General features: G+C 40.5%; 1 protein-coding gene across 3 annotated transcripts; it reads right to left on the bottom strand.

Moving 5' to 3' along the window:
- On the bottom strand, positions 1-27569 carry GEMIN8 (gem nuclear organelle associated protein 8). Of its 3 annotated transcripts, none has more exons than XM_055702288.1 (5): positions 27450-27569; positions 26564-26611; positions 22858-22894; positions 19648-20080; positions 1-2004 (listed from the first exon to the last, which is right to left on the bottom strand). In XM_055702288.1, exons 3-5 carry the CDS (start codon positions 22858-22860, stop codon positions 1754-1756), a joined length of 687 nt encoding a protein of 228 aa, XP_055558263.1. In that variant the 5' UTR covers positions 22861-22894; positions 26564-26611; positions 27450-27569; the 3' UTR covers positions 1-1753. The 3 variants fall into 3 exon arrangements, with proteins under 3 accessions (XP_055558263.1, XP_055558264.1, XP_027654424.1); XM_055702289.1 differs by having other exon boundaries at positions 22858-22895; positions 26569-26611; XM_027798623.2 differs by lacking the exon at positions 27450-27569 and adding an exon at positions 26957-27222.

Here is a 27569-nt window from a genome sequence, read left to right as displayed (position 1 = left end):
TAAGGTATTACGAAGGTAATTTATTTGGTCAACAAAAGGAAACCCAAACAAAACACTGAATTTCTGACAAAACCCACCAAAACCAAGAAGGAAGACAAATGCAGGACTGTTTGTAACTCTTTTCCCCTCTCCTGTCTTATGTAAAGTTCTTCAGATTAATCAGACCAGTAAAGTCATGGAGACTGGGGGGGTTTAACTCCATCTTGTCACATCTAAAGTGAAGAAGGTGGAACAAAAATGAAAATGCTGCTTTGAAAGAACATAGTAACTACTAGTAAAACCAGAGATATTCCAAACCGCACCACAGATTTGCTTTGGTGCAGTGGGTGCTGCAGAGGGCACAGCAACGGCTGGTGTATATTATAAACTACACATGCCACCGAAATACACCAGACAAAGTAGGTGTGAACTGAAGTTCGAAATCTAGTCATTCCTGTGTTGCCAGAAAGGTACATGTTTGTTTGTCACAATTAAAGCAGCATAATGTTCCTTTGCCCTGGCATGGAAATGCTGCTTAATACAAACTACAGGCCTTCAGCACACAATGATACATAAGCAGCAGTGCTTCACAGAGAGTTCTTGGAAGCGTTCAGTGTACCATTTTCTAAGGAGTCACCAGTACTGAGAGTCCAATCCTGCCTCTCTTACTTAGACCACTTGTGTGCCTCACTCCACCTGGTCAGCTACTAGCGAGGCAAGCACAACAGACCAAAAGTAAAGCGTGACAGAAGCGCAGCCAAACAGCCTGTGCAGACGGAGGAGTACACACAGAGGCGCATCTAACTTGCTTGCGTCTAAGCTTTGTGCATGTAATATGCAGGTGGGCATTGGAAAGCTGCACCTAAAATAAACGTAGCCATGTTTGTTTATAAACACCCCCATATACAGCACACAGATGTTCCCTTTGTCTATCAAACACATCTTTTTTAAAAGTTTCAAACCAATTAGATGCTTTTTATTAGAATGGCAAAAATCACTGTAGGCACTGGATCCAAGAGTGCTTTGGCCTCTTAAGTTTCTCTTCCACTAAACAGATCTCGAACAGTCAGGGCCACATCAGGATTTTCCCCCCAATTCCCTCCACCCCCTTCATGAAAACATTTTTCTATGTAATGACGCTTTAGAGTTGAACTCCTGCCAGACAAGTATCAGTCAAGAATAAAAGCTTCCTGCTTTATTATAAATGTTTGAAAAAAATTCAAATGACTGAGCTACAGTAATCTGATATGTTGTGTCTTGGCCACTGGGCTCCTGGTTCTCAAAAAAAATCCAAGATTAGCAAACATAACACTTTAAGCTATGCTGTGTTAAACACGATCCAAATGCTACTACATTAAATAAGACTAAAAAATGGGACCACTCAATTTCCTAAATCGGAAGAGCAGACAATTCATAGAGTATTTTTCACATCACTAAGTCTTCCTAGTTCACTGAATATAGGCATGATTATGTTTCTTGCAGGCATGGTCGAGGCAGGCAGGTATCATATGAGTGAAACTATGACTTTAGACATGTTTGATATTACTGTCCCCCCTATTACTACTTGACAACTGTACGTACATATACTGGACCGTGATCATCGCTGACAGACAGTGTAAAAGGAACACAGGGCAAAGAAACATGCTACTCTTGTCAGCCTCTGTCCCAAAGCCCAGCCAAAACCAAAATGTGCAGTTTGTTCTTTCAGCAGCACAACCTGACCGACGCATCCACTCCTACAGCTCCGTGCCAGGTCAGAGCACAGTCCAGGTACTTAGAGTTTAAGGGGTATAATGGGCCAGTATTTGGGCTGCTTTTTGTCACAGCTTCTATCAAAGATAAGTTGCATGGCTGCCTCCATTGCCTGGATTTTGGCAGCTTCGGCACCATACAGTTTCTTCATTTCTGCCACTCGCCTCTCCCCAGGCCTTTCTGCAGGTGGCTGCGCAGAGCGCCCTGCCCTTTTGTGAAGGTCTTGATCCGCGTCCACGTACTCATGCTCAGCTTCCAGCTGCTGCTGTCTCCCTAGACAAATAAACCACAAGACATGTAAATTACAGAGCGATCAACCAATCTCATCTTATTTTAACTTTTTTAATACCACATTGTGCTGGGTCTAGAGAACAGAGATCCACACAGTCTAGGGTACAGCCAACTTCTGCAACTTACAAAACAAATTGTGTGTTACTTATCCTGCTGTGCTCATTATGCATAATGACAAATTCCTACTAAATAGCATGATAAAGCCAGGCTGGAAGAAGTCGGAAGAAAGAAGATCCTGGAATTGAACTCTGAAAGCGTACAAAACTCTCTGTATTAGTAATAACAAGTAAAAACCAGCATTGTTTCATTTCTCCCCAACATACACATGCCCTGAAAAGAAAAAAAAAACCACCATCAAAACCAGAACAACTTCCACCACCACCAAAACCCCACAAAAAACCAAACCAAACCACCAAAAAAAAAAAAAAGCATTGTTTCCAAAGTAATGACTTAGCAGCTGAGACAAGGAAACAATGCACAGGACAATGCAACTTCAGCTGAACCATAGCCAAGAGAAAATGTAATCAATCAGTTACTACTCTATGAAAATGAACAAATTGGTCTGTCATGTAAATGTCTGCCATGAAGTGCATCCAATGAAACACAGATGTAAGCACTGTGTTTAGATAAAACTATCCAACCTCATCCATTTCTCAAGACTTGCAAAGTTCAAAACTGTCAGCCTTACTGCTATTGCTTTGAAGACAAACAAAACCAGCACCCAACATAAATCCCTGCATCATGTCTTTTAAAGAGGATCCAAAACAGTTCAGAGATGTGAAACATTTGGACCAATCTGTCATCAAAAATCCTCTTTGGTAAGTCCAGTCAAAAAGCAAGAACCTGATTTTGCGTACCCAAACTTGCCTCCAGATCCTGAGCGCTGCTCTGATGGAACAAATAATGCCCTGTGCAGTTAAAACAGCAAAGTGCTATACAAAACTCCCCTCTGACGGGGACATTTCTACCAGAGGAAGAAAATCACCTGGCAGTTGAACTCCTTTGCCTACCAATAACAAATGACTGTTCTCAAAACTGCATTAGAGGAATAGTTCACTACTAATGACAGCATTTTTTTTTTTAAACATCAAAAGGGACAGAGTGTCCACAGGTCACACACACAGGACATGCCTCTCAGAGTTTGGTGCTATGTACCTCTTCCCTCCTTCCCATAAGACAGGGATTTAGCTTCCACAAAACACATCTGCAAACCCTAACCCAAAATTAAGTATTCTGACATATCTGTGTCAAACATCTGCAGTTTATTTTTACACTGGAAAGTACTGTACAGAGCAGCCAACTGACTGCCTGTCAGACTTCCTAAATGAATTATCCCTGTACTTCATTCATAGAAAAGAGATATTTTACACAGTATAATCAGAAACCTCAATTTTGGCATCTGTTTGTCTGACAGGGACACAGAAAGCCTCTGTTCTGTCATTTCCAACACCATCCACAGTTTTGTGTTGGTGGCTGAAGGGCAGGAGAGCTTGGGAGGTCATTAGTGATGTATTCCAGAGAGCCATTTCTGTGATTTTGCTTTAAGGGCACACCCCTGAAGTGGGCTGCACTGCCAGAATTCACAAAGAAACATACATTAGAGTCCATATGTATTTTTGGAAGAGTCAGATTTATTTGGTGTTAGGCCATTTTAACCAGAAGGTCTGAATTAAAATTGCCTACAGAGGACCCAGTGCTATGAGGACAGGCTATAGCACCCAGGCTGTCACTTGCATCCCACTGAAACAAACTTCCTGGGACACCAGACCGTCCACAACTAGGCAACATGCTTTTAAGTATGAACTTGATGCAAATTACACTGAATAGTGTTATCCAGAAAACAAAAATCTATCTGGAAAACCAGTGTTTCCCATTGTAGGTTACACAGCAAAACTCTGGCAGGGCATGAACTGAACCTGTATTTGTTGACTCTCTTGGGCCACAAAGACAATTCCTTGTACTTCTGTATTGCCCATGGAAATTTTTTATTCATTAGTCCCATAGCTGCATACTAGAGACAGCTGCTTCCTCGCTTGCTTGCTGTAGAATGCTCTCCGATAGCTCGTTGCACACAGTAACACTTAAGAAAAATTAACATCTCTAGAGATAGATAATGAATCGTTCTGTTTGGAAATTAAACGGGTCTCTAGCAGAAGCTTTATGACGGATGAGTGGATTAGAGTTTAGTATGCATCAATTTCCATTTTGTAGCACAGAGTAGCTCATAAACCTGGAGGATACTAATGTTAACAATCAAAATAATAATACCAATTTAAATACCATTCTCAGAATTACCTAATGAATGTCTGGAGTCTATGTTCTACTTTACACTAATCAGATGTACTGCCCTTAACTTTCTAACCTGACTTTTACTGTTCCATAGCTACTGGTTAAAAAATTTCCGGAGTGACTATTGGAGTCTGACACATACATCAGGTCTATAGAGTCCAAGCAGAGGCTGGGGGCAGAAATCTGCTACAGGGACCCACAGTTTTTTGCACCAAAGGCTGGATTTGAACATAGAACATGTCAGCTGTTGCTGGCGATACCGCTGTAGCTGCGTGGAATATGTTGCTGTTTCAAATCAGTTATTTGCAGAGAGATACTACCATGACAAACTCCACTGTCAGTGACCGCACTCTTTGCTGTCGAGAAGCCATGGAAGAATGGGTATGTAAACTACTGCGTTTCCAAAAGCAGTATTTCCAGCCAAATACAGATGAAAAATAGATGAAAGCAGAGAAAGTTTTGTCCTGTTGAGATGCACACTTAAGTTTTCTCTGGTGGGGGCAAGGGCTGGGAAGTAGAACTGCTCAACTTTCCAGCAGTCTGAGTTCTCTCCACTACCTCAAAATTTACTTCAAAAACAATACAAAGCAGTGCAACTTGAGCTAAATGTGCAACTACATCTTCCTCAAAAAGATGACAAGCATCTGACAATGGAAAAAATAAACCAACAAAATTATAAAATGTCTATAGCCCTAAAGTTATAGAGGCAACCAGAATTTCTCTGAACCAAGCACCAAATGTTCATCCATGAATTAGGTAGCAAGGTTTATCAAAACACTAATTCTCAGTCTGCAGCAATGAAGTCCCCAGCTCATTCTCAAATCAGTTTCACACTCCAAATTCATAAGTCCTTGTGCTGCCAAGTTATAAATGTGAAACAAATAACTTTTACACAGTTTTAAGTAGTTCCTCCCTCCACTTCACACAGACTGAAATAAATGTGCTTTCTTTTACAGCACTCAGTTTCAACTACTGGCAAGCTTCCCGCAATCATGGAGCGGAATTTTGCAAATATTCACAAGGCAGGCAAGCAGCTGCAGTGGTGTGTGGTTCCTGCACAAAGAAAAAGCATTGTGCACATTTTCCTAATTGGTCAGTTCCATTTGTTCCCAAAGATGCTCTTCCTCTCTTAAAGCTGTTTTCAGAATTAACTTATTCCTACCACATGCAGTTCTGCTGGGAAGTCGTTATCTGGCCAAAAGCAGTTGAGACATCTTTTCCCAAACACAGTAAATAGCCTTTTTTCTCCATATTTAAGGAATACTGAGATTTCTACTTAACTCATACTGCATTCTGGGATGCCATCAGTGATTCCAGGCCTTTTGAAAGAAAGTTTTGGGTTGTTGCCTGCACACACCCACCCACCAACTTTTCCCACCTTTTACGGATGACTTTTAATCTGGAGTGTACTAGCTGAAAAGAAAAGTGAACAAATACAGACAACTACTCCCATCCTCAGGGAGTGCCAAACCCAGTAACCAGTATCTTAGCTGTTCACTGCTTTTGGGGTTTCATATGCACACAAACGCCCTGTTACATACTTTCAGCAAAACTATGACCTAAGCTCTTCAAGACATAAGCTATTTTCCCTGTAGGTCCTTAGAAACTCAAGATGTCTTGTTTCTCTTACTTTATAAAAAGGAAAATGTCATATACTTTCTGTAAGCTTGATCCACTTTGCTCTTTTTTCTTTGTAAGATCCTTCGAGAAGCTTAAGCAGCAATAAAAAAAAATTGCTCTCTGGAATTCATCCTCTTCTTATTAAAAGGGAAAAAACCCAACACCAAAACAAAGAAAAAAACCCCTTCAAAACCAAACCCCAAATAAACTCCCTTATTTGGAGAGAATTCTCCACGGAGAGACTTTTCAACGTTAAAAGAAGGTAAAAGTAGGAAGTGTAATTATCTATGTTGAATTTTTGATAAAAGATTCATATCCAGCATTGTGTGGTTTCTTATACTATTTTTAGCTCTTAATATTTGTACATTCAACCCTTAGCTCACCGTAGCCAGTGATCATATGCAATCTGACAATGTTTCATATACAGGCAGCCTTCTCCACAGTTCTCTAGGCGCACACACTGCGGTCTGCCACGTTCTGCCTCACACAATGGTAGTTATGGCAAGAGACCAAGGGCTTGCTCCTTCTAAGTGTCAAATGGCCTTCACCGACTTTCAGTTTCTTGCTTAGTTAGCACATTATTCTACAAGGATATACTGCACTTTCCCCAGCCTTGATCTATTTTTTCTTTTCCATGATTTCAGACTGACCTATACCCCTGTTCACATATTTGTCTGCTTATTTCAAATGACGAATGATTTTCTGTTACTGCTGCATGTGCACTTTCTGAGCTTGCTCATCTTGCCTTAAATGCTACCTGAGCTGATCTTGAGCAGCCCACACTGAGTTAAAAACACCACCCATTTCTACTGATTAAAAACTCCTAGTTCTCTCTTTGAATGCCACTTCCCACAAGCCTATCTGCTGTGTTAAATATTCTGCCCACACAAGCTTCTCGATGCAAAATGCCAGCTTCTTCATCTCCTTAGAAAGGCTAAGTACCTTTATCATAAACTTACACATGAGTTTTTCTGAGGTGATAGCATCAGACCGTTTTATTATGCCTGTACTTGCATAAACCAGGCACACCATGGGGAAAACCAAAATCTTTGCCTACAGGAATTCCAACAAAGTAAGGATTTAAACATGAGGATTTGTAAACAGGATATCCACGGTGTTTGATTTCTACAGAGCTCTGGATTTCCAGAGGGCTGACATCTCAAGCATTACTCTTTATCAAGTGCAAAGCTTTGCACGGCAAGAGTTCCCATCAATGGGAACCTACGAGATACAAACAATTGTGACTTACCTCCACACCTATAAAGATAAAATATCCTGAGCTGCCGAAAACAGCATAGTCTCACTTGCTGGATGATTACTTTGGAACACTAAGCAACTTACAAAAATTGTGGAAACATACTGAAAGAAGAGAGTGACTATTTTATAGCAGAATAAACAGCCTCATTCTACCTGTAAACTGGCTTGGAGAAAACAGACCTAGGTTTAAACTTTTTAAATTTAAAACTTTGTGCTTGCAAAAAAAGTAACAGAAGGACTACAGATGACACAATAAAACTTCCCCCTTCCCATCTTTAACATCGGTCTGATCTTCAAAGACGTGGAGACAGCTAAGCCCTATCTTACTATGCCAGCAGTCTAACCTATGCAGAAAAATCAAATTCCGTAGCTGGCTTAAAAACACTGAGTAGGAATAAAGGCGGCTTTTGGGGGAAGCAATTGTCTGCAATGATAAGCTCTCAGCAACCAGAGTCACAACCACCATGAAAGAGAACTACCAAAAATGCTGAAGGTATTAAAACCCCAAGTATCTACATTGACAAGTTTTCCATCTGCTAGCTGAGGAATGAATGAGTTAAAAGTAATTGAATATTTCACCACATATATCTACAAGCAATGCAATATTCTCAAGAAAAAATAAAATGTTCTGTTACAGGCTTTGAAGTAAGAGCAGATGTGATTCCTTGGCAAGCTTGTGGCAGTCTGAAACCATGGTTCCACGGACATTATTCTTTCCTCTGCTACAAAATCAGCTTACACAGTTTCTGCTCCCCTCCTTCTCCCTGAGCTGCGTGCTCCAGCTCCTAGGCCCCTCAAGGATGCTGCTACAATTGTCTAAGGGGTCACACAATGAATCATAAACAACAACAACAACAACAAAAAACCCAATTGAAAAACCAAGACCAGCAAGTTATATTTGATACTGGTACAGTTCAGTGTCTCGGCACCACACATGCTGAACCAAAGGGGCAGAACCGGAGCAGGAGTGAATGGCTAGGAAGAAAAATTGTTTAACTCAGCTGTGGCGCTGAGACATGTTCATTGAAGCACAACTGAAAACCTATTGGAAAAAGCAGAAAATAGTCCAAGGCAAGAGAGTGTGCTCCCTAAGACAGACACAGTTGCAACAGGCTGTCTAAGCAGACAGCAAACAGATTTTGCAAATCTGAATTACTCAGTTTGTTATCTTGTCTTTCAATATAATACAGATTTTCTACGTTTTGAAGAAGATAGCTCTGTAGAAACAGCACAAAATCACTTACCGAGATGGCAAGGAGAGAGAAACTACCTTTGAAATCAAAATGCATAGAAGGCAAGGAAGTAAGGTTGGAATGAAGGTGTTCCAGGTTTGCTACTAGGTGGTATATATCCCTCTCAAGTTAAATTAACCACGTCTCACAGTAAGGAATCTGTAAAATGAATCTAGTACTTTCCTACCTGACAGTTTTAAAGAATTAATTATCTCAATTTTTTTTGAAATTTGTAGTTAAGTAACTGGCAGAAAGTTAGAAGTTAGCTGGATAATGAAGCCTATTTCTGTTTTGGAAACAGGAGAAAAAAAACAAGAAGGGTTGTCGTGTGGTCTCCAAAACAAGTTGCCAGAGATTCTAGATGGAAACAATACAAGCCTTCATGTGCATGTTTACACTAGCAGTGGGCCACTGGTTACTGTCCAGGTAAACAACAAATCACCTTTTTTAAATTTTCTTCTATTATCTTCCACAATGCAACCCTTAAAAAGGGATATTCTTACCCTAACCAGAAAATTAACTGAAACAATCAAATCCCATAAACATGAAGCAACCAGCTAGCCCAGTGGTACCTCAAGTGAATGCCTGCTCTAGAGATATGAATGCTCTAAATCTAATTTGTAATAAGGTAAGTGTGCATCTAGGATGCAAAATGCACAGGCGAGCACAGTGTAACCAGGGGTCTGTATCACACCAGAGACAGTGTCCAGACCGCACACTTGTGCCACCTGACAGAATTACACAGCCAGGGAGTTGCTGACCGATCACTGCTTAGAAATTAGTACAGGATCAGGCACTGACAGCTGCCTCTATAAGGATCAAGTCTACAGCAGAAAGATTAAATACAGACCAGCTGACTCTGCACTCCCATCCCCCAAAACAACTCCAATCTGTCGCTGATGGCAACAATGCTGATGCCAGACAAAGACACCAGTGCTAGAGTAAACAGAAGGATTACTTCAGTCTATATATGACTGTATCCATATACGCATACATTTATGGAACAGTCAGAGGAGACTGAACAAGGAAATGTTCAATTTTAAAAGTGCTTTTTTAAAAAACAAGCCAGAACAGGGGAGTTTCACAATCATTTTTTAAATGTGTCCTGAATAGAAATTAAGCACATGCACTTGGAAGAAAGTGTTCCATGATGTACGGAGTGCTAGACAGCTGAATAATACTGAAAGTTTGGTGCTTTTTTTTTTTCCTTTTTTTTCTCAAAAGTAGCCTGTGTCAGTCTTCTAAATCAAACTTGCACATTCAAATTTTACATTGAAATTTCTTTCTTGCCTCCAGCCACAGACTGCCGTGCTGAATTCAAGTTTAGTTTATTGTTTGATATGAGAAAGCAACTCAGTAACATATGTAGGGAAATCTGTTACTTTATCAAAAACATTTGAAAAACAATTTTATTTTGAGAACAACCTGTAATCATGTCACTGATTTTCTGAAAGGACACATACTCAGGCTATGAACTGACCTTTCAGTTAACTGGCAGGTCCATAATTTAGTATTACTGCAGACATGGAGAATTAAATAACAATCTCTGATCCACATAAAATCAATTTCAGCGTGAAAATATGTGGTTTTTTCCATGCTCTTAGTAAACTACAGTGTGCTGCCTAACCAATCAATCTGGCAAGAGGGTCAAACTAAAGGAATTGGCAAACTATATCACAGCTTCTGAAAGAAAGGGCAAAGGGGTAGCTTTGGAAACCTAGTTTACCTCTGATCTTCTAATTGCTCATTTCAGCATTCTAGTAAATTAAATGAAATATACTTAAATACATGAGGATAATTGCTATGCCCAGTATTAAAAACACAACAAAACAACATTGGGAAAACATGCCAGAGAAAACCTGCAGATGTGTGTCTATTGTACCTTCCACAAAAGGCAAATGTTTGACCCCAGAAATAATTCCAGAGTCAGATGCTGGAGCAGAAGTCTGAGCACTGCCTCCTTTCAAAAAGGGAGCTGGCAACCTGCCCTTCAGAAAGTTGAGTTATACTTCTTGGCAAGTGGGACCTCCATGTCTCCACTCTGTTGCTTCAACGGGACAAATTCACAGATGAAGTGTTTAATTGACTTGATGAAGAGGGGGCTTTACATGAAGAGTCATAGGACTAAAAGCTCATCTAGCCCGTCAGCCTGTTCATGACAGAGGTCAGTAACTAATGCCAAGGGAAGAACACAAAAGCAGGGAATGCAAATAACTACGTATCACCAGCTTTACCTACTGAGAAATGTAGAAATCAAAAAATGCAGACAGTTCTTCCTGCACTCCTCCAAAGTCAGCCAGATGCTCTGCCATCTACCACCTCAACACCTCCTCCATCATGTCACACATGATGCAGTCTCCATAGTCTGGACTCTTCTACAATTTTTTAAGCCTCCTTCCCACCATAGCAGTGGCCAAAAATCCCAAAGCAATGACAACTGATGAATTTTAAAGCACCTTCCAACTCTTCTGCTCAGCAACCACATCAGAAACTGGAGACCTCCTAGAAACAGAGGTGCTCTGCAAGGCCTGAGCACAGTGAGAAAACAACAGTATTGGCTTGTTAGCGTTTGAACCACCATATTAAAATCAAGGCCTATTTGGAGACCTACATTCCTTGGCAAAGTTTCTCCAATTTCTGTGAGTACAGAGCTGACTTTTAGAGCAACAACCACCACTTCAGCAACTACAAATGAAATTAAACTCTGGAGAGTCTTATGCAGCTAAATGAACAATGACAATCAATAGGATAACACCCATGTTATTCATTTCAGTACAAACCTGGTTTCAGTGCAAATACCCATTTAAGATTCATTCTTCATTTTACATTGCCTCCATGATTTCAGTGTACTGCACAGCAGAGTTCTGACAACTCAGAACTTGAATATGTACTTGAAAGTATCTGAGGGAAGTTCTGGTAACTGGATAAACAGGTGTGGGTACTTTGGAGGCCAAGTGTAACACTGATGAACAGCTGGATCAATCTGTACTGAGTACTTCCAACGGTGGCAGCACAACCTTTTCTTGGTGTGTTGTTGTATCAACCTTCTCTACGTTCCTGAGCGACAGGGAAGTGCTATCACAGGAGATAGGTAGAAGTGCTAGAGCAGGAGGTGCTTTAGATCCCTTGGGAACGGGCTTCACAGCAGATCATGTGGCACAAGGTGTCACAGCTACTCAACCCAGCCACTGGAAATAAAACAAGTGACAATGTTCCCTTTAAACCTTGGGGTTTAAAATGCATCATCCTTTGGGTATAAATTACTAGTCCTCTTCTTCCTGGAAGGCATGGTTGGAAGAGAGAGATTATTAATTTGGGTATCTGTTTCTAAATTCCACCTATGTTGAAAGCTTTTGTGGATCTAGTCCCAAATGATACATCCAAGGTCACGATGGAAGTCTGTAAAGGCCACCCAAGTCTGCAATGGGTAGCCTAACAGCTTCTGTCTAACTCTCACTTGATTTTGAGTGTGTGAGGAAAGGAGTTTCAAAAAGACCCAGGCAGATGGAAGTCTTCAAACTCTCAGTTTCTGCCTCCACAGCACCCACATTTGCCTAATGACGATGGACATGAATTCTATCTGGATGCTTCTGATAAAACTGAGGCACAGTGAAAGATGTTGAAAAGCAAATGGTGCCTCTAAATTTTGGGCATTAGCAACACCCTGTTAAAATTAGCAGGGATAAATGATGTGTCTCCAAGCAAATCTGAACAAGAGGTTTACTTTGTAACAGAGACGTAAAACGTGTAACAGTTGAGACACTTTGCTGCCATGTTCCATTGTAGATTCTGAGCAGATTTTTTAGATAAGAGCACAGAAAGCATACATTACATCCATTTCCACCTTGGTCTTTGACATTTGCTTTTCCAATTACTCCAGTTCTTTACACCCTGAAACTTTACAAATTCCTCCTACAACAGTTCCCCCAGGCAGATAGAAAAAAGGCTGTTAGAAAACAGATCATAGCCCATACTGTCACTATCCACTTACAAGGTCGAGAGTATCGCACTAAAGGAAGATTTAACTTTAATAAAATAAGAATTGGGATTTATCAGCACAAAACTCAGACAAAGCTCTCTCCTAAGTAAAATCATTTAGAGATCCAGAAATGCTACATGTGGTTCCTAGATGGAACCAGTCATTGATGAATTTTAGGGGAAACGGAAAAGTGCATAAACTGTGAACACAGACTGCCCAAATCAAGCGATTAGCACAGAGCAGCTTTTATGTCACTTTTCCCTAGAGCTGTGTCTGTCAGCATGATCTCACCTGCTCTTTTCTACAGCAGCTGCAGCTGCTTTCACAGGCTCCCCTGCAGGGACAAAGAATGAAAGGATGACTAGAGGAGCCACTCAGAGCAGCTGCAGATGCTAACAGCATAACCAAGCAGGCAGACCTGCCTTCAAAAAATTGCCAGCACCAGTTTCGAGTGTAAGCAGCATCTGTGTCTTCCCACACCAAACTGTTCCCATATGAAGTAATCTTCCATAACAGCATTCTGAAAGCTGTTTTTGCTCTTACAACAAGACTGGGGAAGGATTCCTTGTTCCACATGTGGCCTCCCAGCCCTGAGGTCTGCCTGGTGGTTCTTTGCCAAAGCTTTGCAGAGCCCAGGTACGTCACAGCAATGCTCTCAATCCTTGGAAACCACACAGACACAAACCAGGCACTGACTTTGTGCCTGTCCAACCTAGAACTGAATTACCACATGGATTTTCTTTGTAAAGAGAAAGTTCCAATAGCTAATCCATCACAGCAAGCTACTGACCTGTCTCCTTTTGAGACCAGCAACTATCAAGAAACGGCTATCAAAAGAAGATCTAGCACACGGATGGTGAGGGACAGGGCAGCTGAGAGAGACAATCATTGTCTCTGTCTTGCACATCTTATCCTCATATCCTCAAGACAAGTCTAGTCAGAATGAATTTAACTAAAGCACTGATTTACTAAGAGCAGCAACAATACACATTACTAGACTTCTCTGACTCATGAATAACTCGGGGATAATAGCTCTCTGGGAGAAAGGGTAGCTCAAACCCTGTATTTGTCCAGCAAGGATGATGTTGATAGGATGCGTTTTGGTCCCAAGGATGACATCTAACATAACTGTTAAACAAAAGGTCTGGAATGAACAATTCTTTGCAGAACATATTGTTCATTCTTCTACCACTTGAGGCTTTTGCTCACTTCCTGTTAAAGTACTCAAAATCCCTTATAAATATGAATAAATAGAACCTCTCAACAAGCCATGTGTATATTATCTCAGATGTAACAACAGGAACACTTCAGACAAAGGGTGACAATTTCAAACGCAGGTTTCCAAAGTTTAATACATATTTTCGCATTAAGACAGCATCCTTTATTTCCATCAAATGTAAGAGGAAATAGGTGTTTGACATCTTGACATTCCTCTTAAAGCAATGTCTACACTACAGTTACACTGAACCACATGAGCCTCTTTCCCATGCTCTGAGCTATAAACCTGCTCTAACTCAAATAACAGTACTCCACAGCATGATGAGGAAGAACTGAGCCCAGCAGAGCCACTGGCAGACCGGGAAGTGGCATTCCAGGACCCAGCTCCACCCAGCTGTCCAGGCTGCATGCATGGTGTGTCCCAACATTCTAAGACACCACCTAGGAGCTGAAACCTAGGCCATCCCTTAGCAGCAAAACAATAAGCCTGGCTTTGCACTTGCATACTTTCCAGAGTTGCTAACACTGTCAGTCTCAGCCCCAGGCACATAACAAAGACTTGACATATAATTTCCAGTTCTATATGCTAACCCTCATACAACACTCCTGAGCATGCAGCAGAGGATATCCATTTCTGACTGCATCTAGTCCCGTGATACAGGAAGTCACTATTTTCTCAGCAGCACCTCAAGTTTTGCAGTGCCTCTCTTCCATTAATTCCTGTACAGCAGCGTGTCCATTTGTTGCAAAGTCTGTTGGATTGATATGAAAGGCATAGAACCATATAGCAAAGCTATACATTCCTCTAAGCTCAAATCTGTCTCCAGCATGAGATCCAAGGCCATTTTCAACTATCACATATTCTAGGAATGGCTGTGTTCCCAAATTGATACTCTTAGTATAAAGATAACCTTGTCTCTTATGAAATGGATATAAACCTGTGCCCAACTGTTGCTCTCCAAACGCAATTCAGAACCCCTGTTTTTGCAGGTACATATTAGTTTCCAGTATTAAAGCAGTGAAAATTGCAAGTTTTCCTTGTTTCTCTAGCAAGGAGGCATTTTCTTAGCTCTTGGCTTCCAGTACCAAATAACACAGCCTCTACATTGGACACAGTGTGCGCCCTTGAGAAGATTCTGCTGCTACACAATAAAATCATCAAGAGCAGATATGTGTTACAAAGGAAGAGCCTTTCACATTTCTCCTTTAGTTCACAAAAAAACGTGCTTCAAAAGCATCTCCCAAGCACCCACACATACTGCAGAGAGCACTCTAATTTCAAAAGCATTTCTCAGAAGCTTCAGCAATTCAACTTCTAAAGATAGTGGTAAAAGTTCATGTGACAACCAAGGCTCACAAAGCTAAGGAAGTTGAGCAGATGTAAGTTCATCATCCACACTGCTTTGGCAGTTTAGGGTAGGGAAGAAGATACAAAAAAAATGCTTGTGACCGAGAGTAAGAATCTGAACTACAGTCTGAGGAAGACAGACAGACAGACAGAAGAACAGGGAGAAGCATTTACCAAAAGTGAGAGAAAGAAAGAAAACATGGTGGCAAAAAACCTGCATGAAAGTCTCTTTTCCAAAGAAGCACATAGGAGGCCTTAAATAAAAAAAAAAAAGCTTCATGGATCTGGTGCTATTTAAACAAGTTTCAAAAAACGGAAAATTCCATTACTTTCTCTTCATGGAAGAGGCAGTGGCAACTGTCATCTTTCAGAGAAAAAGAAACTCGAGGGAAAAAAACTCTACAAACTGCAGATTTAAAACAAACATCTTCATTTGCCATCTTCTTTCAATTCTTTTTTAAAGGTTTTCCATCTGGCATGAAAGTTTTGAGACAACATTATTTTTGGAAAAACTGGAGGGTATGTGGGCAATACAAATAGAGGCTTTACTGGAAAAAAACCCTAGTTATAGCATTAACAATTGACAGACTATTATCCTTCAGTAATGAACTGACATGATGGTACTTTGCTTTTCTTTGTTTTTAAATAAAGGACACTGTCTCATTGCCTGTTTACTACAGAATGGTTCTTAATGTACTCACAATGCTGTCTTCACTCAATTACAGTGGTAATTTTCTCTTATATGTAAAAAGGGAACAAAGAAAAACTACTTTAAGGAAAAACTACATGTTTCAGAGGCTAAATTTAACAGTGTAATAAATATATGCAATCAGACAATTTACAGAATTGTTAGGGTTGTGAATCTTCATTTCTTGGTTTTTGTCCTTTTAATTCTTGCAAACATAAAAAGGCAACTTAATGTATTCTGTCCTTTACCTCTAGGGTGCTTGGGGAATTCAGCATACTACCTAGCTCTGACAGGTATGGCAACCCAGTAAAAAACCTCATACTTTCCAACAGCCAAAGGGAAGACTTTCCAATGCAACTAAAAACTTCCCCAAGAAGCACAGTATATTAGGATCACCAGTTACATGAAGAACCAGAACAACATACTAGCTTCACAAAAAAAAAAAAAAAAACCACTAAAAAATAGAATCACTAGATAATTATGATTGTATATGAAGAAACAACTGAAGAGCAAAGAAATTAAAACTGTAAGGGATTTTAGTCAAATATATATAGAATATATAGAATATATAGAATATGAGATAAGTTTGTAGTACATTAATATGTCTGAGTTCATAAAGCCTCAGGTAAACTCTGCTCACTATTACTTTGGGGTACTCCAGGAACACATAACTTGACTGCAACACAACGTGACTAGAAAAACTGTAGAATTTGGCAAGAATTCAAAGACCAAAAAAAAGAGATTGTTTTAAAAGAGGCTAGTTGTGAACAACTGTATCACTGCTGAAGTGTTAAATCATGTAGCAAGGCTCAGAGCTGCCAGTTTCAAAAGCTTTACTGTCCAAGTCAGCCAATCACTGCAAATGCCCACTGTGAAAACAAAACAAAAAAAAAGTGCTACAGAAGTTAGGAATCTGCTTGTTCTTCAAGTTTGTACCGAAAAAAAGACATAAACCTAATGTTTTCTTCTTTGTCTAGTCCAACATGATGGCTTCCTTGTCTCTGACACTTTTCTTTTTGCAATTAATACTTGTATGTCATGTCCAGACACAAAGGCCCTTCCCACCTACACCTTCAGGCCTATTTAAGTCTTCCACAGCTGAAGTTTGCAACATGTTATACTTTGATGTCTGTGACCACATTTACCTCCAGCAGACTCTATAGCAGGCATTAGAAGTAAAGAGCCGAACATCAGCTAGGATTTTCCTTCCTAGTCCATTTGATTATCCTTCTACATGTTGATGAGACATGGATCATGTGTGAGAACCAGCTGTTCCCTTACTTGGTAAATGAAGACTCTCAATATGCACATCCAAAATAGCTGCATAGTATTTCCTAAATTTGCAGGGCTTAAAAAACCCACCAGACCAATGGAAGTCATCCTTCGCAAAGGTAAGTCAGACCTCCATCCTCTGTACTAGTATCCCCATCCTTACGTGCCAAATTCCCCTTCCTATCTTATGTCTCACTTCTGTAAGTTGCCAGTAAGCATGTATCAAACTCTTGCATAGTAATCATTTTAAAAAAAGCAACAAGCCAGGTGTCTTCCCCCATTTGCATATCAAGAAGCAGGGGTCGACGGCTGTGAACTCTACCTGGAGCCCCTTATTTATGCCAAAGAAAGAAGACATGCGACATAGACTCCTCCTTAATGTTCCCTAACAGCTGGTTTATATTGCAATTGACCATGAAGGTTACTATTGGTATTCTGCTTTGACATACCCAAATATTCTTATTCAGTTTATAGAGAAAATTTAGTACTCTTACCTCAACGTTATAAATGTCTCTTCCAGACATGGATGATACTTAAAATTTCAGGCATTACTGAGCACATTAGTGCCAAAATTCCTCTACAAATCTGCTCCTATGTGGGGGCGGGGAGGCTGGCAGGGGGAATGGACACACAACATACATACAGTTTGGGATTAAAAGGAAGAGGCATCAGAGAGTAAACATTTCAGCAACTGTGGGCTTCTTTAGTAGTATCTCCATCTTCTGGAGCATCAATACAGAATGACAAGCATTATTCAGCACAGGATGGAAGATATAACATGATAGCATCATTATGGATCATGGCTTAATGAAACTCTCAATTTCATTTTGTTCAGAAACAGCATCCAGGAAAATTAATACCACTACCTCCTAAAGTAGAGTGGTACTGCCTTCAACACCGTCTCCATACCAGCTCATTTCCACACCATGAGGGAAGCTATGTTGTTTCTCCTGAGAAGCTTTAACAGAAATAAAGATTTATTCTATTTTCTTTTTCCCCTACCCACCATGCAAGAAAAAAAATATTTCTGAACAAGATCATACTGTATTTTTAATTACTCAAAAAATCAGCATTTAGATGCTATCACCCGAGAATTCTGTGGCACTTTTGAATTTCAATAAATCAAGTACTTGTTTAGTTTTTCATGTGTTGAGGAATTACAGACTATTATTATTACTATCCTCAATTTATAGGGAAACTACTAAAGAAACTGAGGCATGCAGCAGCTAAAGACCAGATTCCGCTCAAATTTGCTTGAGGATCTGAAATAGTGCTGCTGAAGTGAATGGACTTACACAGAAGTAGGCTAGTACATGGCACACAGCAGAAAAGTACCACTGTGGTAGAAGGAACAGAAGTAAAATCTGTATTCTGAGTCACAAACCTCTTCCCAATTCACCTGCTCATCATAAAGAATCAGATCATATTTTTAGCAAGAGCAGCCAGTGAGGGGTCAGGAAGAGATTAAATAGCTATACCAAGGTCATACAGGACATATGCAACAGAGAACATCTCTGAGCCCAGACATCTCAATTTCCAGGATACCACTTTAACCACTCGCATGCCTTTGAACACCACTAAACATAAAGGCAAAATAAATCCAAAGAAAATGTACTGCATTTCCAGAAGTAGCAAAGCATCTTCAAGTATCCCATACCTCATCAAAGGAATGTTTCACAAGCTGATTCTGCAGCAGCACGATGAGAAAGGGATGCGTGTCAGGCACTACCACTGAGCTCCTTACCTCACTTTCCTCTGCTAACTAGATCAACTGTGCATCATACTGATGGGAAGTGTGAAGTTCAGCTGAGGTGTTTAGCTCACTGGATGCCTGCTGATTACAAAACTTAAAAGAACACAAATTTTATCCCTCCCACCCAATATCATTGTCTTTATTATGCATTTGTAAAACATCTCCCTCTTTCAGACAAAGCTCTATTAAACATTCATTATGGGTATTTCCTATTGGAGTCATGTGGGAAAAGTTATTTTCATCATACTGCTTCCTTAAAACAGATAATAAATTTGCCTGCAACATTTACATATGCAGTAAAGTGTCAATAAAAGTACAGCATAATCTTCTATTTCTTTTAAGGATTTCACAGAAACAAATATGACCAATACCTCTGAGGATCAAGACCTGAGAAAAATCTGAAGTCTTTGGTTTATATTCCCTGCTTACGGATTTGGGTGCAGATCAAGATGCAAAACAAAGAGAAACCTGTGGTATAGTACAGAATGAAGAGTACCCTAGGGATGCAGGGGGAGAAGAAAAAGGTCATGAAATTTTACGGTTGGGTTAGCCAAAGAATAACAAACAAAATGACTTCTCTGTGTAATAAAATACATTGAGGCTTAATCTAGGGTTCAGTGATGTAGTAAAGCACTTCCTCTGGGTTCCCCCCTCAGACATATATTAGATTTAACTACAAAAATTATGGAGTTTTTCTTTCAGACTAGTACTGTCTTCCGGACAACGTGTTATTCTCCTCTTTGCAGTCATAATTTTCTCTCTTACCAAAAAACCTTCATTTTCTAAGACTTATTTCTAATGAATGGGACTTAAGTGCACCCATCAGTTTTGCCTACTTCATTGTTTGGCTTGCTCACTTGCACTGCATATTTCTGTGAATTCTCATAAAACCTGTAAACGATGAAGCCATCCATCACTCAATGTTATGGCCACTAAGTACCAGAAAACATAGAACAAGCATGGACTTACGAAGTTCTTCCCGGTGCCTCTCTGTCTGTGCAAAGAATTGGCGAAGCTCCTCCGTGATTTCCATGTTGCTCAAGTCATATTCTATCTCCCCTTCAGACTCAGAGTCTTCTTCCATTTCAGAGTCCCTGTCAGCATCCTCCCTCCCTTGGTGGGCATCTGTGTACTGCTGAGCTCCCTTATGGTACGGAGCTCTGCCACGTGGGCTATTGCTGGAAGAACAGTTTTGGGTATGTGGGAGATCATTCCCATCCCAATCTGAGTAGCGGCTACTTGGAGAGGCTGCAGAAGGATGCCACGGTAGGTGATAAAAGGACTCCAAGGCTTTCCTGTAGGCTTTCTGGTGTCTACGCATCCAGCGCATGGCTAGATCATAGTGCTTCCAGTATCTTGCATACACTTGCTGAGAATACCATGGGTCAGCGCCTTCCTGTTGCTAAAACACGGGGAGAGGGAAAGAACATAAGCCCCCTCCCCCCAACCCAGGGTGGGGGGAAAGAGAGAGAAAAGAAATGGTAATTGAGGGGAGAAACACTGTAAACACAAGCATAAAGTCTGCCTTCTAATCATTAAGTCATCCTCTTCCTATGATAGACCATATAGATCTGAAGGAGGACAAGTATTAACGCAGTGCAAGTGCGCTACACTTCATTACTCTTACAGGACGTTGTTTTTTCATCAACAGAACTACCAGTGAAGAATCAGCAATAGAGAAGCTGCAGTATCCAGAAGGTATTTTCAAAGTGTTTGTGCTACTACAGCAGGAATCGGTTCTTTTTAGGGGATAAGCTATGTGGATATATTCCACAATTCCTTAGCCACTCATGTGAGTTACAAGAACTGAATCATTCCAAGGTGTATGTATTACAACCTACACCTGACTTCCAAATCCGCAGACAGAAAACACAAGAGATTAAAATTCCTCCATATTAAACAAAGGCATTCATTTTATCCAGTAACATATTTCCTCCATCTGCCTGCCAAAGTAAGTTTCTCAATAAAGGTCAAATGGCAGTTCAGCCAAATTCATATATCCATCATGGCCTCAATCAAAAACAAGACTGTATTTAGCCAAGTGCAAGCTGCCAGTAAATCTCCCTTTTGTACTCATCAGCAACCAACATACGACAAGTGGTAATAAAGTACCACTGATAAAGTACATGGAAAAATAGCTCTACAGAATGAAACATACTGTAACACACCTTCTCCTGTCTTCCAGCTAATTTTAGTTTTCTTGAAAAAACAGTTTCATGCTGTTCAAATTTCACCAGCAACTACAAAGCCCCACAGTCCCTCTAGCCTTAAGCCTCCTTTCTACAGGCCATTTCATCTCCCTCCTTGTCCTACTCTCAAAAAGAGGAGATAATAGATCTTAAACCAAGACCATAAAGTAAAACAGAGCCTACAACAAGTAAAATAAATAGCAAATGTTTTTTTCTTTCCCCCACATATTCATTTCCATAGAAAAATCTTGTATCTGGGCCAAAATGGAATCTGTACTTTAAATTGGAAGAATTTTAATTAAGTCATGTTTTGGCAAACACTCAGAACTATGGCAAGATTAGCTAAGGTTTTCAGAGATGAATGTGACATTTACAGTCCTTTGTGTTGTGTTTTTTGTTTGTTTGTTTTGTTGGTTTTTTTTTTAGAAGGGCATACAAGACAAAAATCTTTCTTCAAGTGTGTTTTCTTGATCTGCACTAGCACCATTCTGTAGCCTTAAAACAATGATTCTCTGGATAAAAAATATCCCAAAACAAAAGAGAAGAAAGAAAGCCTAAGAAATACTTTCCATTTAATGCTAACAATATCAAGAGTGGTTAATTTCATTTACTTACATTTGTTTTCACTTTCTGGTTCTCAGGCAATGATGCAAAAGCTAGAGAGTTTGGAATAGTAATTGTGACTCTCATGTTTCCTGTCTTCCTGCAAAATTGAGCCCATTATCCCATAAGACATCTATAAAAGTTATCTCTTTTTAAGGTCATTGGTAAGTGCTCTCAGAAACAAAACACCTCCAAGCTAACAGACTCCATAAAAAACCCCCACCACAACAAACTTGTATTCTTTAAGATACTTCTGAACAAAAATGGCACCCTATTTGTGAAGGGCTGTGGGGTTCAGCTATGTGATTTTAAAGTCTAGACAGATTATCTTTCCTGAAAAGTAGCAATTCATGGAGGTGAAACTTCATTACGATTCTCCTCTTGGTCTAACATTGTGCTGCTACATGACCATACATTTCAGAATATTTATTCTTGAGATGAGTGGGTGCAAGAAAAGCATCTGCCTTCCATATGGAATTTCTCCATTCTTTATTATCCAACCACCTAAAAGCTAGGATGAGCAATGTTTTATTTACTGTTCTTGCTTAGCTTAAGAATGTCACGCTGACTCCTCATCCTTCAGCAGTTGGACGAGAATGTCCTGTTGTCAAATCTGATACATTCACAGGCTACTTTTAGAACATTTTGTCTATTTTTTCCACTGCTTAAAAACACAGTTTTGAAACACCACGGACAAAAGCAGGTATCTCCTACATTCTGTGTACTTCCAAAGAAGACAACATATTCTTTTAAAGCTCAAAAATTATCTCTAGTTCTTCTAAAAGGCTTCTAAAAAGGGCCTTGACGACTTTACTGAAAGCTCTGGAATCCAGCTGGCTGATTTGTCTAGCTGACTAACTCCAGTTGTTAATTTAGGGGAAAGGAAGACACAAAGCCAGTTCATGTAGACAGAACTGTGATGCTGGTGCCTGTCCAACTACTTTTTGTGGCTTTTTTGTTGAAAGTGACCCTTGAAAACCCCTTTTACATTTGAATTTAAAAAATACATCTGTTAAGAAATTACAGAAGTGTTTTACATTGGGGTGGAAAAGGGAAAGGAACTCTTTAAAGTCTAACTTAGCTCTATGTCTGTGCTTTTTCAGCTGTGGAATAAATGGAAATGAGAGATTTCCTCAAGGAAACAAAAGCTATAAATCTAAGGCAAACGACCAGAGTTCTCTGTTATTTTCCTGTTATGTCTCTGCAGTCTTCCTAGGAGCAGACAAATCACTCACTGTTGTAATATGAATTCTATTTTCAAAGCAGTTTAGCTACTTTCCCATCTAATTTTTAAGTCTGCACTGAAAGTTGAATGAAAGTGTTTATATGCATTTTGTATATAAAATGTGACTAAGTTACCACGTAAGAACCCATAAAGACTACTTACCATCTTTTGTGGAGTTTGTTCTGGTGATCAAGGTGAACTAGAAAAGAAAACAGTAGCTTTTTAATTCATAAAAATACACTTACTAAGATTGTTACAAGCACTGAATATATTTTTGCTAAACTTGAGTACTATGGCCTACAGCTATTAAATATTCCTTCTCTGTTGTGGCTAGCTGAAGTCTCTTATTTATATAGCTTTTGATTAGCATCAGTAAAAATCCCATTCGTTAAAATTCCCCACTACAATAAGGTTAAAAGGGACCCTTCTATACAACACAGCCTAAAATGTTGGGACTGAAGACTTTTTTTCTCCATTACCCTTTTCCTTTCTACTTTCTCCCACACTTTATGCTTCTACGACCTTTATTTTCCAAATCAATACCAAATAAAAAGCATAAACTTCAATGAAACACACTGTTCTGACTCTTTAGTGGTGTCTGCACATGGACATCTACAAAAGAATTGCCATAAAATAATTAAACCCATCTTCACTCCATTCAAGTAGTAAAGTTTCTGTTTAAACCTATCATACACGTATAACTGCATACAATCCCTTCTTTCACCTTATTTCTCTCTTCCTCCCCCAACATCTGATCCTGCCTCCCATAAAAAAATATCACAAGCCAATTCAAGTTGCAATCCCGTTTGTTAAATGTGAGGAAAAGGTTAAAGGAAGAAGGACAACTGGAGCTGGATGGGTGGGAGGAAGAAGGCGGGTAAGAGGGGGCAGAACAAGGTATCTATAACTACCAGGCAGGATTTATAATTGCCATTATTTTCAGTGTGATTTATCAGCATGAATCACTGAGAAATATTCTGAATCCCCTCCCCACCTGGCAATTATTTTGTTACATTAAGACATTAGCTGCTTCATCCACGTATTTCTCCTCATACTCTCACCCTCAACTTGAACTTTATGTTAGGTGAGTGCCAATGCAAGGTACCAGAAACTCAGTACACACCAGTACACGCAACTACATTGCTACCCCTAAGACGTCTTCAAACGCTATTCCCAGCAACACTGGAATATAGCCAAGACAGCACTTACAACTGTTACAGATTTATACCAGCATAAAACTAGGATTTTTCAAAATGCATACGAATAAAGTACATACTAGTTGTGTTCTGCCTCGTATTTAACAATACCGATTAAACAGCAACTTTTTGCCTCTTAAGCCAAGCTGTATTGCTTGAAAGAATGGGGATGGGCCACATTCAAAGAAAATGCAAATTATGCAGCTACCACAAAGGCAAATTATTGTCCTTTGCAAAGTCCACAATAAGCTCAAATCCATAAACCCTTGGTCACAACAACGCATCTACAAGAAGCCCTACATACATGAGCGGTCCCCTTGCAATCATGCGAGCAAAGGATTGCGGACTCAAGCACCAGGCAACCAAAGTGTGTGAGTTCATTATATTCTCTCCTGTCTGCTTGGAGCAGGAAGAAAACCTAGCGCTGAGGTCACTGTAAAACACTGCAGTTACCTGTAACTCTTGAAATCCACAAATAGATAAAAGACTCCTGGGCTATCCGTCTTTGTCCATTTCAAGTATCTCATTTCCTGTGCTAGCCCTCTTCAAAACTTTTATCTCCACTCTCATCATGCACACATACTTTTTTGTCCCTTCCTCATATACATCTGGATACTGTCAAGAATGGTGTAATGTCTTTTTCTCATACTTAAAAATCTAACTCCACGGTAGCCAACTCCTTCATTTTACACTACAGAAAAGTATGTGTATTTCATTTTCACGTTCACCCTAATTACTACATGACAAAAAGATTCTTTGAACTAGCCCCAGCACGAGCAGAAATCAGGTTCAGAGCTTAACGTACATACAGTTTTTAAAGCAGTAAGTGATGAAGCCTGATATTTTATTATTAATACACAACATGTACGTATGCTCTCTGAAGGGGAAGGAGGGGAAAAACCCTGGCAAAACTATCCAACTGTATTAGTTTGCCAAATATGAAAAATCTGTTTTGCCAAACACAGAAATATTCATTACTTTCACAAATTATTTATGAAACATTAGGCAAATACAAAGCAAAGCACAACAATGCTGCAAGCTGGGACACTAAATTAAAGAATGAGTTTGTTTTATTTTCAGCTGAATTACGCTTCCAAAAGAAACTACATTAAATATAAAACATGGAAAGAACCAGAAAATACATGTGATTACTTCTATAATTAACACTTTAAAAAATAAAATCTGGAAGCAAATAAACATATGAAATTCACCAGCAACTGTGGAATTTAAAATGAGGAAGAGATTTGTTTGCCTATTCTGCCCATTAATGACAGAGAAGTTATTTTTTTATAGCTTATTACTTCCTTTTGTCAGTTTTAAAATATTTCCCCACTGATAATTAGATATGGATGTACTCCGTTTCATCAAAACACGCCTGTGTCTGTACCAACGTGAGGCAAGTAAGCGTCAGTGGAAACAAATAAATCTGATCGAAGCAACGACTGCACCTAATTCCACTGGAGTCAAAAGAAGTTGAGACAATGTCTGTCATAATGTCAAACGCAACGACAAAATACTGTTATTTATGACTCGGTAATACAACCCATGCTGCGGAGGCTACGCCCCCTAGCGGTGCGCTGTGGACGGCGCGGGCACACGGCCCCCGAACGGGCGGCGGCTGGTACGGCTCTGAGCGACCGACCCACGCGGGACCGAGGAGGGGCTGGCGTCATTCACAGCACCGACCAGAACATGATTAATTAACCTGTTGCATGATATTACGGTAAAAATACAATATGTTATGAAAGGAAGATGAAACTTCAATAAATTCAGCAAATTTCAACTAAAGACATATATAAAGCTCTCCCGAAAGAGGAAACTCGGTTTAAATGGGAAATGCCCAAACCAACAGACAGTCGACCATGTCCTTTGCCCACTGCTTTTGGCTCTGCTACTTTAGCCTGCGAGAAGCGCCTTCTTCAGTCAGGTCAGACACGTCCCTAACTTAGTATCCAGTTTCTGGCAATGGGCAGTAAGAAACAGTAAAACATAACACTGTTGTACACATACAAGAATTATTTTTCATAGTGCATTTCCCCTGATTTCAGCAAGTGGCAGTTCAGATACTTTTTTCGGCTCCAAACTGCTTTTGGCATTTTAAGCCAGAACACATAACTTCTCTGAACCCATGAACACTGTGTTTCCATGACATCCCATGGCAGCAAGTTTCACAATTTAAGGTGTTAAACATCAGTTTGTGCTGTGTATTTTGAACTCACCCTACTACACACTTCAAAAAAATATTTGAAGAGTTCAGTAAGAAAAGCATGACATGTAACAACATCAATAGTGTTTATCTTCCCACAAACAGCAATTTTATACTCCTAATGCTTACTCTTGGTGTAGAATTACCACCAGAACAGGGAAATGTCTGAAAAGTGTTTTGACACTCTGTGCTTCAGATTAATGCTGTGCATTGTTGGTGTGTGATGTTAACTTTAATACCAAAGCGCCCTAGTTACAGTCACGCAGAAATATAAGCCTGTGATTGCTGAGACAGTTGGCAGTGCAAGTTTTTTGCTTAAAAAGAAGAAAGGGTAAAAATTCCCAACACTATACACTGCATTCTTGTTTGTGAACAGCTATAAATACAAAACCTGTCTGGCACTTAGGATACAGTTATGGCCGTCGGTCATCCCAACAGGAGAGTCAGTTGAGCTATGGAGACCTACCTATCACTAGTCTTCACAGCAATGTTCTTACACCGGTAGCAGTAATTCCTGCAAATGGAAGGGAAACAGATCACACGTAAGACAAAATCATTGCAGAGACAATCCACATTTAATCACAAGACCTAAAAATTCAAAGCATGCCGATCAAACTTCAGCGTATATATTATGGCTCTTTTGACCTGGACTGAGCCTGAGCCAGCGTAACCCTCTGCTGCTCCCAAAATGAGGGTCTGTCTTCTCAGAGTGCCAGCACAGAAACCCAAAAGCTATGTGGGCCAAAAATCTGAGGTCAAAACGAAATGCTAAAAGCTGTACAATTACTAGTTTGTTTGTTTCACATACGGCTTGTCAGTTTAGTCATAAAAGAGGAAGAGCATGAAACTTCTATAGCACTGTTTTTGAAGGCAAAATTAATTTTCTGGTCTCACAGATGCCATGCCCTGACTCTGGTCAGTGGCTTCAAGGATCACAAAGCCGATGAGCAGCTTTCGCCTCCGCCAAGTAGGGCAAACAATTAAATCCAACAGCTGGCAGGAAAACCAGCCGTCACGCACGGCTGGCCCCGGCCCCACACCCCAGCGCCGGGAGGATCCCTCCCGCCCGAGCTCCCGCACCCCCGCCTGGGGCCGGACGCCGACATTTCGCGGAGCACAAGCAGAGCCCCGAGCCCGCCGAGCCGATCTGCGCCACCGACGCCGCCCGCCCGCCCCGCCAGGCGCCCAGGCTCCGAAAGCGAAACTCCCTCCCGGGCTGTTCGCTCTTCCGCTCACGCCACCGCCCGCCCCGGCTGCCCCTCCCTCAGCGGCCCCGGCTGCTCCTCTCCCTCAGCCGCCCCGCCGCGGCCCAGCGAGGCGGGAGCACAGGGGTGCGCCAGCCCCGCACCCACCCGGGCAGCCTGTGGCTCCAGCGGGCACGGGGACCCGAGCGGAGCCGCCGCCGGTGCTTCCTCTTTCCGGCGAGGACGAGCGCGGCGCGGCGAGCGGAGCCTCCTACGCCGCTTCCTCCC

The sequence above is a fragment of the Falco cherrug genome, chromosome 2 (assembly GCF_023634085.1).
Source record: "Falco cherrug isolate bFalChe1 chromosome 2, bFalChe1.pri, whole genome shotgun sequence".
Taxonomy (NCBI): Eukaryota; Metazoa; Chordata; class Aves; order Falconiformes; family Falconidae; genus Falco; species Falco cherrug.
The sequence above is the reverse complement of the archived record's forward strand: the minus strand, read 5'-3'. Positions and strand labels throughout refer to the sequence as shown.